The sequence below is a fragment of the Dermacentor variabilis genome, chromosome 1 (genome assembly GCF_050947875.1).
Source record: "Dermacentor variabilis isolate Ectoservices chromosome 1, ASM5094787v1, whole genome shotgun sequence".
Taxonomy (NCBI): Eukaryota; Metazoa; Arthropoda; class Arachnida; order Ixodida; family Ixodidae; genus Dermacentor; species Dermacentor variabilis.
The window spans coordinates 26,040,602-26,054,670 of NC_134568.1; the positions used below are offsets into that span (position 1 = coordinate 26,040,602).

A 14,069-nucleotide genomic window follows, 5' to 3' on the forward strand; every position below is an offset into this window, starting at 1 on the left:
TTTCTGCTTTATCTCTATGCTGATGCTATTGCAATTTTTCTCCGCATCACGGGATATCAATGCATTGCACCAAACTTTGCAATCTTATTTGTTGGTGCTTGAGTCCTGGCTGGATGGGCTCTTTTTTTTCCCCTTAACGTCAAAAAATGCTCATTCCTTGCGTTTCCATTGTCAAATCTCGTTTTAATTTCTCTTCATTATCGAAATGAGACGATACCACAAGTCACAGCTCTGAAGTACTTAGGGATAACATATGATGGTATGCTAACCTGGCAGCAGAAAATTGAAACAAATGCTAGTAAAGTATTATGTGCAGTGGGATTATTGTGCCGTTTCAGTAATAAAAAGATGGGTATGCATAGGTCTACGTTGCTGATGATTTATAAGCTTTACGTCCACCCCATTTTCGGTTTCAGCTGTGTTCTTTCTTCATGATGTGCAACATACAAGCTAAGACCTTTATTACTAATAGAAAGGCAAGCGCTGCGTCTTTGTCTTAGGCTGTCACGTTTTGTGGTTAATCTTGTGCTTCATCTGGAGGTTGGAATTCTGCTTGAGTCCAGACTTAAGCAACTTACTGTCCTGACTTTTCTGAAGCTATACGATGCACCCCGCTCCTGTTCCCAACCCATTTTTATCAATTCTCCTGATTCATTTTTCAGAACATGTGGGTAACGTTATCGACAAACACAAGTTGTTTTTGTTCAGAGACTGTCATCAAGGCTTCATGTTTGGCTACCGTGCCTGATTTCTCCAAAACTAATGTATTAAAAGTGAAACTGATTTTTGATAACATTTTTCCAAAACACGCAAAACTTCTTCCAGTGTGCATACTTGAAGGTCTCCTTCAACTATGCACCTCCTTCAAGATCATCTTAGTTGATTTCCGTCTCACCTGGTTATTTCTATGGATGCAATACAACATTTAGAGAAGGCCGGCATTGGCATCTTTTCAAATCAGCTTAACTGGTCATTTGCTCTTCGTCTCGCTGATTATACCCCAATATTTCTTGCAGAATTTTTGCCATTGTTCTAGCCACGGTAATATTGGGTCCACAGAGTTCTAAAGTAATAGTTGTTACCTATGCGTTTTCAGTTTATAAACATTTAACTTCTATTAATCGGTCACACCTTCTGAGTATATTTTTGATGCTTACTCCAGACAATTTGTCTGAAGTCCTCTTTGTGTGGATCGCCGGTCATAGTGGAATCTTTACAAATGAATCAGCTGGTTTGCTTGCATCGCCATCGCTAAATGGCCCAGTCTTAAATTTTCTTACTGATTTCGCTTTTATAACAGGAGTTAGATTAAAACAACTTTTATTTCTAAATTGTAATGATTCATCCCTACTTTCTGCAGATGGTTTTCGACATCTAAATTTCCGGTCGAACATGCGCAAATGCCTTTCGGGACAATGCGATGTGGCCTTAACAAGTTTCTGTTGTAGAGTTCCCCGCCTAAGTTTTTACCTTCATAGATCTGGTTTATCCATAACTAACCTCTGCTTTTTTTGCAATGAACCAGAAACTATTCACCATTTCTTTCTTGCTGCCACTTCTCCTTCCTCCACAGAATGTTACTTTTATTTCCAACTAGTAAGCTAGGGTTAGTGCTTACTATACCAAACATTGTATCCTTTGGTGCCTGTCAATTAGACACAAGCCATGGGTCAATGATTACTTCTATACACAAGTTCATTGAAGCGTCAGGAAGGTTTCGCTGCTAGGGTACCGATTGTGGGATGCTTTATTTTCATTTTATCCTAAATTTATGTATAGGCCCTCTAGAAATTGCTATTAGCATTTTGGGGCCTAATCCTTCGTTTTGAATGTATGCCTTTGGCCCCTTTTGGTATTTTGTTTGATGCATTTTTCAATCAGCCCAGTGTGACCAATATGTGGATACAAGCCATGTTTTGAGGCAACAACAACATACCCACTCTGGGGGATGGGCCAAGAATCGAGTAGTTCAATATAACAAGAAAAAAGAATTATAAAATAATGCAAACAAAATTTGTGAATAGGTATATGGGAAACTATGGAGGATTAGTCCGTGGCACAGGTTATCGCTTCTTCCTTCTTTGTATAAGAGTAGAACCCTATCGTTCGAGCAACGTGACTGCAGCATTGGACGAATCGTGAATCCTCACTCACACTGTTTCACAAGGGCAGTGCTAGGTGATAAAAACTGTAAAGAAGCCATGTGCTTCGCTGTTCGAGCTTAAATTAAGGCTAATGGTATGTTTAATTATGCTCATCACTTTTTTTCCCAAGCGTGCTACATCAAGTAGTTTTTCACCTTGCAATAGTGCTAAAGTAAACATTCACATGTTCCTAATGCCATTGGTTTTCTTACAGGCTTCATGGAAAAGGTCTTGCACATACTGAATGGTATTGAGCAGACCTATTCACAGTATTTTAATCAGCTGCTCAGCGATTGAGACAGTGCTCCTGTGCTCTTTCGTGACCTCCCAGATTTGCCTTCTTTCTTTAATGTGACAGACGTGCTGGATTATAAGAAAAAACTTGAAATGAACAGAGAAGCTTGACATCAGATGGAAATTGCTTTCTTTCATCTATTTTTGTAACTCTGCCAATTTTATGGTTGTAAACATGTTTTAATTAGGGCTCTACTCCCTAGTCTTAATGTAAAGTTGCCTGTCTTGAGTGACAGTGTTGTGAAACTGGTACCAACGTCACATTTTCATAATGTTATGTTTTTTTTTTATGGCACTAAGTCTGATTGATGACATACTATAGAATTTGACATACTTCAACCGTTTATGAAAATTTTAAACACTATGACTAAATCTAGAAATCAGTCAGCACTTCTCCATTTCCAAGAATTCATTCGGGTCGTGAAACTTAGAATGTTAACTTAATCCTAATTTATCCTTGTAGCTATATTTTTCCTTGTTTCTTCTTAACAGAAGAAGCAAGTGGTTGTCCAAGGAGATCACGCAGATAAACAAAGAACAACATGCGTACTACAGTCCTTCCTGAGCTGGAACGCCGCAGGGAACTTCAGCTGGTTTGGTGCAAAAGGAAAAAAATTTGCCAAGCTGCATCTGTGCAAGCTAATGTATGGTGAGTCTAGGAGTAGCAAGCTTAATATCACTTAGTTATTTTTAAATATAATGTTAAAAGAGTTAATTTCAGTGAAATACTCACTGTACCTAGGCTGCTTTGGCAGCTGGACCCTCTAATGACTAGCTAAATGGATTGTCTATGGCAAAATATATATGATGCAGGACAAACAGCCTATGAGTATACATCTATTGTTCACACTATACAGAGTTTAGTACTGGTGTTTAGTTCCATCCTTTTAGTAGAGTATCACACTGGTCCAAGTTTTTTGTAGTCTGCAAAACTTATAGCGAGGATAATATTGCTTCAGAATTCTGCTTCCTACAGTCACTAGATTTGGAATTTTTCTTTTAGATGCAACAAAGTGCATCAGACTCATTGCAGTGGTTTCGATTTCTCCTTTTTCATGTATTAAGACAGGAGCCCCAAGCTAATTCTTCCTCTTAACTTTGTGTAATACTAAATCCAGTCTTGGCTATATACATTAATTATGTTATAATGCTGGTGCATAGCTGGCATCTGCAGGTTTCTCGGAACCTATAGTTCACTTTGTTGGGCTCGGTGGTGGGTGGCTACCACTGCCGGCGAATTTTGAGACCATTTTGTGGCAGAAGCGTTCCTTCGACTTCCAGATTGACTTCTGAAAACAGGTCTCACCAGTTCAGCTTTTCAATTTACCCTCCGAGCCAACCTAGACACCTTCCCACGATACCACATTTTACATAGTGAAGTAACAGCAAGTATGCGTAAACTATCCCCTTTCTTGGTGGTGAAATGCCTCATAAAAAAAAAATTGGTAAAGAATACAAAGCCTCGAAAATGACCAACGGAGGCCTCCTAAGCGAATTGAGAAACAAAGATCAAGTACAAGATCTGTCCCATCTTGCCGGGTGACGTCAAAGTCGCAATTCCTCCCCATCACTCTCTAAACATCTGCAGGGGCGTTATCTCAGAGTAAGATCTCGACTTGAGTGACGAGAACCTCCTTGAAGGGTTCCAAGAATAAGATGTGATCAAAGTTCAAAGGATAACAATCTGAAGAAACAATGAACTCCCTACCAAACATGTGATTCTTACTTTCGGAACTAGCATTCTCCCCAACCTCTCTCGACGCAGCCTATCTAAAAATTAATGTCGGACCATACATACCAAACCTAAGGCGGGCCCATTGTTCGGCCATCCATCAATCACATAGAGGCTAAGAAACATGCGCGAAGTGCAGTGCCAGCAACCATCCGTCCGAAAACTGTAACGCACCCCGATGCTGTGTAAACTGCAAAGGGGATCATCAGCGTATGCACCACCATATTCCAGTTGGAAGAAGGAGGAAGAGGTGATTGCCATGAGAGTAAAAGAGAGGATTTCATTTTTCGATGCGAGGAAGAGGCTTTCACTCTTACCTCAAATATGCTATGCCAATGCGGCGCGGCAGGGGGCAGCACCACATTGGTCTCAGGAGCCCACAGGGGTCACAGTCAGTAGTCCCATAGCAGTTCCATCCATCCCCTTGGTGGCAGCAGCCAGTTCTGCTCCACCATCATCCAAGAAGGCCCTGCAGATGGTTGTTCCACAGGCCCCAAGGCTAAACTGAATGCCAAGGTTCGAGACGCGGGTCTTGGCCCCTGGTTCTCAATCATCCAGCACCTTGGAGAACACGATGGAGATCGACCTGAAATTGCCGACGTCATCACTGCCATAAGATACGCGCTATCTGGAGTGCTTCAAGAAGGAGAAAGTAACTGCGCTGAAAAAGGGACAGGTAACCTGAACGGTTACCGCCCTTGATTAGAGCAGTGATCCTTTCATTGCATGTCGCCCGTCACTTTATAGTTCACACGCACATAAGTTAAGGTTTAATTGCTTTACAATGGCTTTCTTCATCCATTGGAATTGCAGAGGCCTGATCTATAATCTAGGTGGCATTAAAGACATCATAAATAAGTTCTCACCAGTGGCCTTCTGTCTTCAAGAAACAAACATAGGGCCCAAGAGCAGTCAAATTCTTGAGGGTTTTACTGTTGTCCAAAGGGACCGTGACTGCTCTAGCTGTTTGTCGGGAGGAGCCGCCATAATTGTACAGGGCGGCACTCCTACAAGAAATCTCCAGTTAAATACATCTTTCAAGGCTGTAGCAGTAACTGTTCTGTCTTACAAGCCCATCACCATTTGTTCACTGTACTTTCCACCCAATACCCATTTTACTATGATATACCTAGAGAATTTTACAGATCAAGTACCGGAGCCTTTTGTTCTGGTAGAAAATGTTAATGCTTATTGTATTTTTTGTAACAGTGACAATTAAAACTGACCCAAGAGGGCAGCTCATTGAATATTTTATTTTGTCGAATGATATCTGCCTTTTAAACTCAGGTGCGTCAGCATATTTTTCACTGACTTTACATACTTTTAGTTGTTTAGATTTAGCTTATTGCTTACCTTCTATTTGTAGTGAACTTAAATTGGAAGCCTTCAACACGTCATAATGATCACTAACCCGCAATCTTAAAACTCTTATCACTACCAACCTTATGCATTAAGTCATGCGAGTGGAAATTGTAGCTCCCTGACTGGCCAGTTTCTATGAAGAATGCGAAACTTCAAGTTGTCTTTTCACCAAAACTTAATGTTCACGAACTCAACAAAAAGTTCAGTGAGGTTATAATATCAGCCACAGAAAAAGTGTTACCTCAGTCATCAAGTATTGTGTGCAAAAGTCTAAATCCCAGGTGGACAAACAAATGCACTGAGGCTAAAAAACAACAAAATAAGTCCTGGGGAATCCTATGGAAGGTAGCCGACCTATAGCAACATCCTAGGCTTCAAACAGGCCAAAGCCAAAGCACAATTTATTTGGCGGCAGGCGGAGAAATCATCAATGCAAAAATACATATCTTCAATTAATAGTTTGATCACATCTACACAAATGTGGGACCAGGTGAGAAAATTTAAAGGAGAGTACAGGTCATACACAATACCACTACTTGCAAGTCCAGGCACACAGACAACACTAGAAGACCAGGCCAACTTATTAGGCGAACACTTTACAACATCTCAAGCTGTGCAAATTACCCAAATACATTCTTAAAATACGAAGAGTCGGCTGAGAAACAGAGACTGCCCACTACCGGTGCTTCAAAGGAACTCTATAATGACACTCTTACAGTGCAGGAATTAGAGTTCTTTCGGCTGGTAAAAGCATGGCAACTGGTCTTGACCATGTCCACTACACAATGTTGGCACACCTATCTCAACCATCGGTAGAGGCACTCCTTCAATTTTTCAACAAGATATGGGAATCTGGGGTACTGCCTACAGATGGGAAAAACACAGTGGTAGTGCTTTTTCTAGAATCTGGTGAACCCTTAACATTCCCAAGAAGCTACAGACCCATTGCACTAACAAATTGTCTAGCCAAATCATATGGGAGTATTACAGGCATAAGACTCCCGTACATTCATCCTTGAATCAAGATGCCTAATAGACAAGCACCAGTGTGGATACAAAAAAGGGTAGCTCCAGCACTGACTATCTTGTCTGACTAAAACATGAAATATGTGATGCGTTTCTAAACAAACAATACTGTCTCGCTGTTTTCAATTTAGAAAAAGCATATTATACCATGTGGCTAATGGAATTTTGAGAGACCTGGCTGACTTGGGCATTCATGGCAGAATGCTAAACTGTCTATCTGATTTCATGTCAAGTAAAGCATTTCAGGTACGTCTTGGAACAATACTTCTGTGCACATTTGCACGATAAAATAGAGTTCCACAAGGTTGCAGTCTCGGCACGACACTTTTCGTAGTCAAAATGAACTCCAATAATAAAATCATTCCATCCTCTGTTATGCACTCAATGTATGTTGACAATTTGCAAGTGGCTTGCCACTCCTCAAATCTATCCGCCTATGAAAGATGACTACAAATAACAATAAATAATCTCGCACAATAGGCTGACAAAAATGGTTTCCGCTTTTCCACCCACAAAACCATTACAGTTCTGTTTTCCCAGAAGGTTGCACTGCAATACAGTTGTGACATCAGATGGTGCAACACTGCCAGTCAAACAAGACTACACATTTTTAGGCATAACCTTTGACACAAAACCGAACTTCCTGGTCCTCATTAACACAACAATAATTAAGGCAAATGAAATGCTAAATATTCTCAAAGTGTTATTGCACAAGCACTGGGGATCCGAGCAAGCATGCCTGCTGCGTATGTACCGGTCCCTTGTACGTAGCATTCTCAACTATGGTAGTGTAGTTTATGGTGCAGCTAGGCTATCCCGCATTAAATGACTTGATCAAATTGCACGACTTGGTCAAACGATTTGCACCAAATGTTTTAAAGATTGTCTATTGTAGATAGCACAATTCTAATGCTTGATCTAAATTTCTTGGTGAGGTGGCCATTACTGCTATGAGAAAGCGAAATGTTCAATCTAATAATTAATGTATGCATGCTAATGAACTTTTTCATTTATTTAAATCTATATATATTTCTATATATCTATATATATATATAGATATTTCTATATATATCTATACATATTTTAATCTACATATTATAGCTGCTGAGTTCGCTCGGCGTATCCACTTGGAATTCTCTGGAAAGCACCACTTCCGAAATATTAATTTTCACAGTGTGAAATGCATTTCGTTCAAGTTACTTCTTTAAGAAACCGCTATTTTATGCATTGAAGCACATTAGTAACTGGGACACCAATGCATTTCGACGGTCACTGAATATTACTATCTCGGAAATGGTGCCATCCAGATAATTCATTCCACCTGAATACGCCGTGTGAACTCAGCGGCTGTAGTTCGTAGATTGAAATATGTGGTTAAATAATTAATTTAAAAAGTTAATTAGTGTAATTGCTTTGATTGATCGATTGAACATTTTGATTTCTCATATAAGTAATGGCTGCCTCACCAAGTGATTTAGACCAAGGGTTAGAATTGTGCTATCTGCCATAGGCAATCTTTAAAAAATTTTGGTGCAGCTAAAAAAAAGAACACCCTGTATACCGGTCCCTTGTATGTCGCATTCTTGACTACAATAGTGTAGTTTTGGTGCAGCTAGGCAATTCTACATTAAACGGCTTGATCCAATTCATAATCTCGGCCTACGACTGGCAAGCGGTGCCTGCAGAATATCGCCTGTCCAAAGTTTACATGTTGAAAGCATATTTAGCGCCAGCGAACGAGGACAGAAGGGAGACAACACCACAATGCGCTAACTTCAACAATTTTAAACAAACAACCACCTATTTAACCCGTGCACAGTGGTGCCACATCATCCAAATTTTTAACCATTCAAAAAAGCTATCTCCTTATCTAACGTGTTGACTGAAGGGGCACTAACACACATATCACTCTTCCGACAGATAGCCTGAGCCTCAATAATCTCTCGCACATCTTTATCTTTGTGCTTCGCAAGAACAAGGCAGGACCCATAAACCAGCGCACGGCTGCGTTCCTAACAGTGAGTTGACAGATGACCATATTGCTTATTTCTCACGTTTAGACTATGTTCTCATAACCGGTCATTAAGACACCTTCCTGTCTGTCCAATGTATTTTTTCCCACAGGACAGTGGAAGCTCGTAAACAACAGCTTATATGCAACCCACTGGTGCTTTAGGATAATTCGTAGAGCATCTGACAGCTGGCTTACGGTACGGGTCCGTTAACTGACCTATTTTCGCAAGTTCTCCTGGCGTTGAAAAGACCACTTTTGTGTCCACATGGCTAGCCATTTTTTTTAAAGCCTATGCGCCGTTGTATGCAGATAGGGCACTACCCGTACCTTCCCTCTGCGTTCTGTCCATTGATTTGCCACTTCCCGAGTTGGGCTGTCTGAAACGCATCTTTTTAGCAGCCCTTCTATGACCAAAACCTCTACTGACTCTGGAAACCCTGCTGCTGACAACCTTCCCAACTGATCCATAAGATCTTATGGTGGCAAGATTTTTTTAATGCATTTGCAAAGCACAAGTTGGAAATTTTGCCACCATAAGATCTATACGAGTCCTATGGATCAGTCGGGAACGTTGTCAGCAGCAGGGTTTCCAGAGTCAGTGCAGGTTTCAGTCATAGAAGGGCTGCTAAAAAGATGCGTGTCAGACAGCACAACTCGGGAAGTGGCAAATCGACGGACGCAACGCAAATGGCCAATGAAAAAAGGCACTCCACAAGAACACATAATGAAAGAGTTCCGCGCTATCCAAGACAAATATGAAAATCACACAGAATTTTACACAGATTGTTCTAAAACACAAGAACATGTGGGTGTGAGAACCATAATGAAAAATTGGGAAAACAGTATTCAGATACATCATTTGTCATCAGTCTTTACCGCTGAAATTTATGCAGTATGGACGGCAGTTAAAGAGATTGTCACCGACAAGCAGAAGAATGCTGTCATTTATACCGGTTCAATGAGTGCACTCAGAGCTTTGAATTTAAACTCTGCGTGTGAACTCCTCCTCGTGTTATAGCTTAAACATGGTGGTTTATAACAAATGTGGTAGAACCATATGATTGTGTTGGGTTCCAAGCCACGTTGGGATACCAGAGAATGAAGCAGGAAATAGATGCACATCAAAAATAAAACCCACCAACTTGCGAAAAGTGCCATGAACCGCTTACAGTAATGCACATTGTTATGACATATCCACACATTGAAACACAGAGACATAAACTTTTGCAGAATCTGTATAACTTCATAATGCAAAAAAGGGGTAAGGCGTGCAGACACGGACGCAAGAGAAGAGAAGTGGACAAGACGAACTCCGTGTTGTCCACTTCTTTTGTGTACGTGTCTGCACACCTTACCCCTCTTTTCTCTTTTACATTGTGAATCCTTACCAACTAGCTCAGCTTTCTGTCGTCCTAAGCTGTATAACTTGCATATACCTTTACACCCCTCCTCAATATTGGGAGATGATTCGCTAGTGCCTTTCAGTGACTTGTTAAACTTTTTAGATGAAACCGGTGTTTTACACACACCATAAAGTAACGCCGCTTTCACTGCCTTAACATTTGATTTCTTAATATCTTGTGGCTAGTGCAGCAGGGCCTTAGTTGATCTTGTGCCTTTAAACCCGAATGAACTTACTAACAGTCCGCGGATAGCATACGCTGCTGTGAACATCTCAGCCAAATTTTGCAGTCGTGTGCGGTACATTAAGCTTGCAAAGTGGAGCACAAAGTCACTGTTTTCTCAAATGCTCTCTTTTCAACATAGCCTGCTCCTCACTCTTATCTGGACACATTATTTCGTAATATAGCTGATTCGCACACGTAGCTGCTATTGGTTATAGCGGACATCAATCAAGAAGGGTGTTTGGATCAGTGCACTTCTTCATACTGTTACTGCACATACTTATTGACGCAGTTTAATAAACAGGCTGAAGTACGCGAAAATCTGCTTTTGAATCTCGATACTAGCAATTATGTACTTCTCGGAGACGCCGACTGTCGTCTGCTTATGCTCGGCCATGGCCGCCCACATGGGACCTAAGATTTGGCCACCCTGCTTATCGGTGTTGTATCCATTGGGTCTCACTAATTTTGACTAGTTTTGAATGCTCAGCTAGCCTAGAACCACATGAAACTTGACATCAGATCACACGCATGCTTGCCATGATGCATTGACTCCTGGCCACTTTTGTTTAGATGCCTAGGCAGACTTCACTTTGTATTGAGCTGTTGATAGCACTTCGAAATGCGTAAGTGCACAAGTTGGAGGTGACTACTATCCATCGGTCAAGCTGGTTCAGTACAAAACCAGCCCAGACTACATGTAGCATGGCCAGACTGGGGCACATGAGCATGCGCGTGCACTCAAGCCCTGTTGTGCACAAAGCAAACGCTGCACACACACGTTATAGTTGCATGTAGGTCTGGTCTGCTACGTAGCATGGATACCGCACGGTGCCATGACTAGTCTGCTGGCTGAGTGCACTGTGGCTCGCTGAGAACAACCACGTTTGGCACATTGTAGGTGCCAAAATTGTAAGTATTGGCGTCTACATGAACACCCAAAATTACATTTGAACTGCACGCCATGGTGACATTCAGTAGGGGAAGTGTAGTGGGCATGCCCCGCTCAGCCATAGCCTTTGCAGTGCAAGTCATCGAAAACTGAGCGGAGGCGCCATGACAGGCATGTTTTATTGTCAATTACTCTGCTTCTGCTGAACGCATTGAAGTACTTTCTGCGGCAAAGTGTTCCTGAACTAGCCTATTTTAACTTCAAACGCATTTCTTGATTTCAATAATAAGTGGTTTAGGGCCCCTTTAAGCGTTACTGTCAGAGATAAAAGTTGGTGCTACCAACATATGATTGTCAGATGAAGTGACAATGTGTCGAATGACAAGGTCACGGTTCACCTTCCTCTAAACATGTGAAACAACGACCACTGAAAACAAAGACAGGGTTGATCACATTTTTTGTTGCTAGAGGCTTGCTGCATCATGAGGCTTGCTGCAAACGATAAAGCAAAACTTCTACATTGATGTGCTTTTCAAATGTTTGTGCCAAGCTATTCGACAGCGCCATCCTGATTTGTCATCTGGACAGTGCTTGTTGCATGACAGTGTGAGGAGTCACACTGATGTCTCACTCCGTGAGTACTGCCTATACAAACACCACATTCCTCCCACGTGACATCTCCCATATTCACTTGCCCTGTCACCATGTGATTTCTTTTGTTTCTCTTCGTGGAATTGTCACTGAAAGTGAATAAGCATCATGAAGACATACAGCAGCAATCAAAATTACTGTGGCTGATGTGCTGAAGAACACGCTGGATGAAGCTATCTCTACTTATTTACTTCCATGACTTCCAGAAACAGTGCCATCTGTGCATACATAGCCAACTGGACTACTTTGAAAAGACTTTGGGTCGTTAGTTTGTAACTTGAGTAAATTACTTTTTGCAAGCACTGTCCTGGAACATTTTTGACAAAAGGCTGTAGTAGTCAGGACCTAGGTATCCAATGCGCACAGATCTGCTAATAGAAGGTTCAATGGTTTCATTGTTTCAACACATTAAACCTTGCGTAAAAATTTCGGCAGAATGATTGGAGCGTAGCCAAATAAGCGCTTGAGCACTTTAAAACAGCAATTTGTTTGCGCCGCCACTCATGTTCCTGTGGTAGTGCGCACTTCGGCGCAGGACAGTGACTGCGCTATCACACAACATTCGAACTTGGTTATTTGTGCAAGCTTGTTTTATGCCCCCACACAGGCTTTGAGATCGGTGCCATCTGCAAATATTTGGCCACAAAAGGCAATACTGTGGCAGTGCTATATGTGTCAATGTCACAGCAAGAAAACAGCAACTTTACTCCATCTTTGAAATCTGGACATGTTAGCTGTCTAAAAGTCCAGTATTCAACAATTATGCTGACAATTTAGTATTTTGAGCTTCCCACATTGAACTTCAGTGCCAGTATTTCTTAATTTTTTTTAATGTCAAAATTACTTTACTCCGATCTCTTCATGTAGAACAACATTTACTGTTTTTTCAAAGGTAATTAAGAAAAGTTCCAGAGTGGGCCAGTTGGTTAGGTATAATTAAAGCTGTTGTGCAAAGCGACGAAGGGACAGCACTTAAGCGAGAAAACATAACGCAACATCCAAGCACACTCAGGTGCCGTGTAGTGTTTTCTTGCATTCCTTCCTGTCCTGTCCCTTCGTCGCCTTGCGCAACAATTGTAATTATTTTTTTTTCAACATGCCAACTTCCTTCACAAGCCTTGTACAACACACACACTATATATTCACTGCCTGTATGTTGGTGTCTTTTACACATATTTCAGCATGCTTATTATAACTTATAGCAGTACATGCCATCACCCTGCCACATTGACTTCTCTTTATTTAACCTTTTAAGGGCTTTTACATTTCCTAAGGTCATGGTTTTTTTAGCACATTTACACCACCCTTAATTTGTGTTCTTATTCCATGAGCTTGCTTTCCACTGGTGGTTCATCTTAATAGTGGTTTTAAGACCCCAGGGAAGTGTACAGCCTTGAAAACAGACCATACATCATAACGCAGCAGAATGCTTCAATCACCATCAGTCTTCCCTGGGCTTTTGCTTGTGGTAGTACATGTTAAAACTGATATTCTACTACTGCTGGGACGGTGAAAGTTTATATAGTTCCGTAAAGTGGCCAAGGATAATTTTTTAGCAGTTTCACCTTACAAGGTGACTCACTCTGCATCATTCCACTGAGAATGAGCATGAGGAGAGTTTCATGCTCAGAGCTGGATACCTTAATTGTGAGCTGAGTTCTATCTTAAGGGGCCCCGAAACACTTCTTCAATGTAGTAAGAAAGTGTTAACAATCTGCTAACGAGACTCCTGTGAACATGTGAGTGAAATATTATTGCACTGTATTCAGCAAAGAATTTACGATATCGTGTCAGAAGCAGGAAAAAAATCGCTTGCTCTCTCCTTTGCAATGTCATGCAGCATCATTGTAAGCAGCTGAACCCTCCAACCCGTCAACAGCTATTGACTGATTTTGTAATCGTGAGCACATTCTCAGTAATACAATTATTGCTCATTTGTGTTAAATGAATGAAAAATATAAATGCCTGCAATCTCAAAACGACAAAAACCATTTCACCTTTGCACTGCTGGTCTACACATAATGGTTCTGCATTGCTGCGCGGGACTACCATGAGGTACTGCCACGAGCCGTCTCACCGCCAAAGTGTTCAACCTTTGTTTGAGGCCAGCTCCCCTTGCCCCCCCCTTGCTGTCTCCCCTGCATAGCTTCCAGAATGCTAGTGGAAATGAAAGGAGGAAGAAAGCCGCTCACTGGTCCGATAAAGTCTAAATTATCTTGTGCTTGAAGAATTCAGGATTTTAAAATTTTTTGCAGCAGAAGATTCGTGAGGCAACACTATGTAATAGTAGTGAGGATTGTCATACTATTAGTTAGAAAAGTGTTTCAGG

The 14,069-nt window shown here is 41.3% G+C and overlaps 1 protein-coding gene across 3 annotated transcripts in view; it reads left to right on the top strand.

The window, feature by feature from the left end:
* Nucleotides 1–14,069, top strand: part of LOC142575934 (uncharacterized) — a 238,440-nt gene that overhangs the window by 222,457 nt on the left and 1,914 nt on the right. For all 3 annotated transcript variants that reach the window (XR_012826744.1, XM_075685813.1, XM_075685823.1), the window contains exon 2: nt 2,931–3,087. Coding sequence is in view for 2 of the 3 variants with exons in the window: in XM_075685813.1 (XP_075541928.1) it covers nt 2,931–3,087 (157 nt within the window). In the remaining variant the exon portion in view is untranslated. The remainder of the gene's footprint in view (nt 1–2,930; nt 3,088–14,069) is intronic.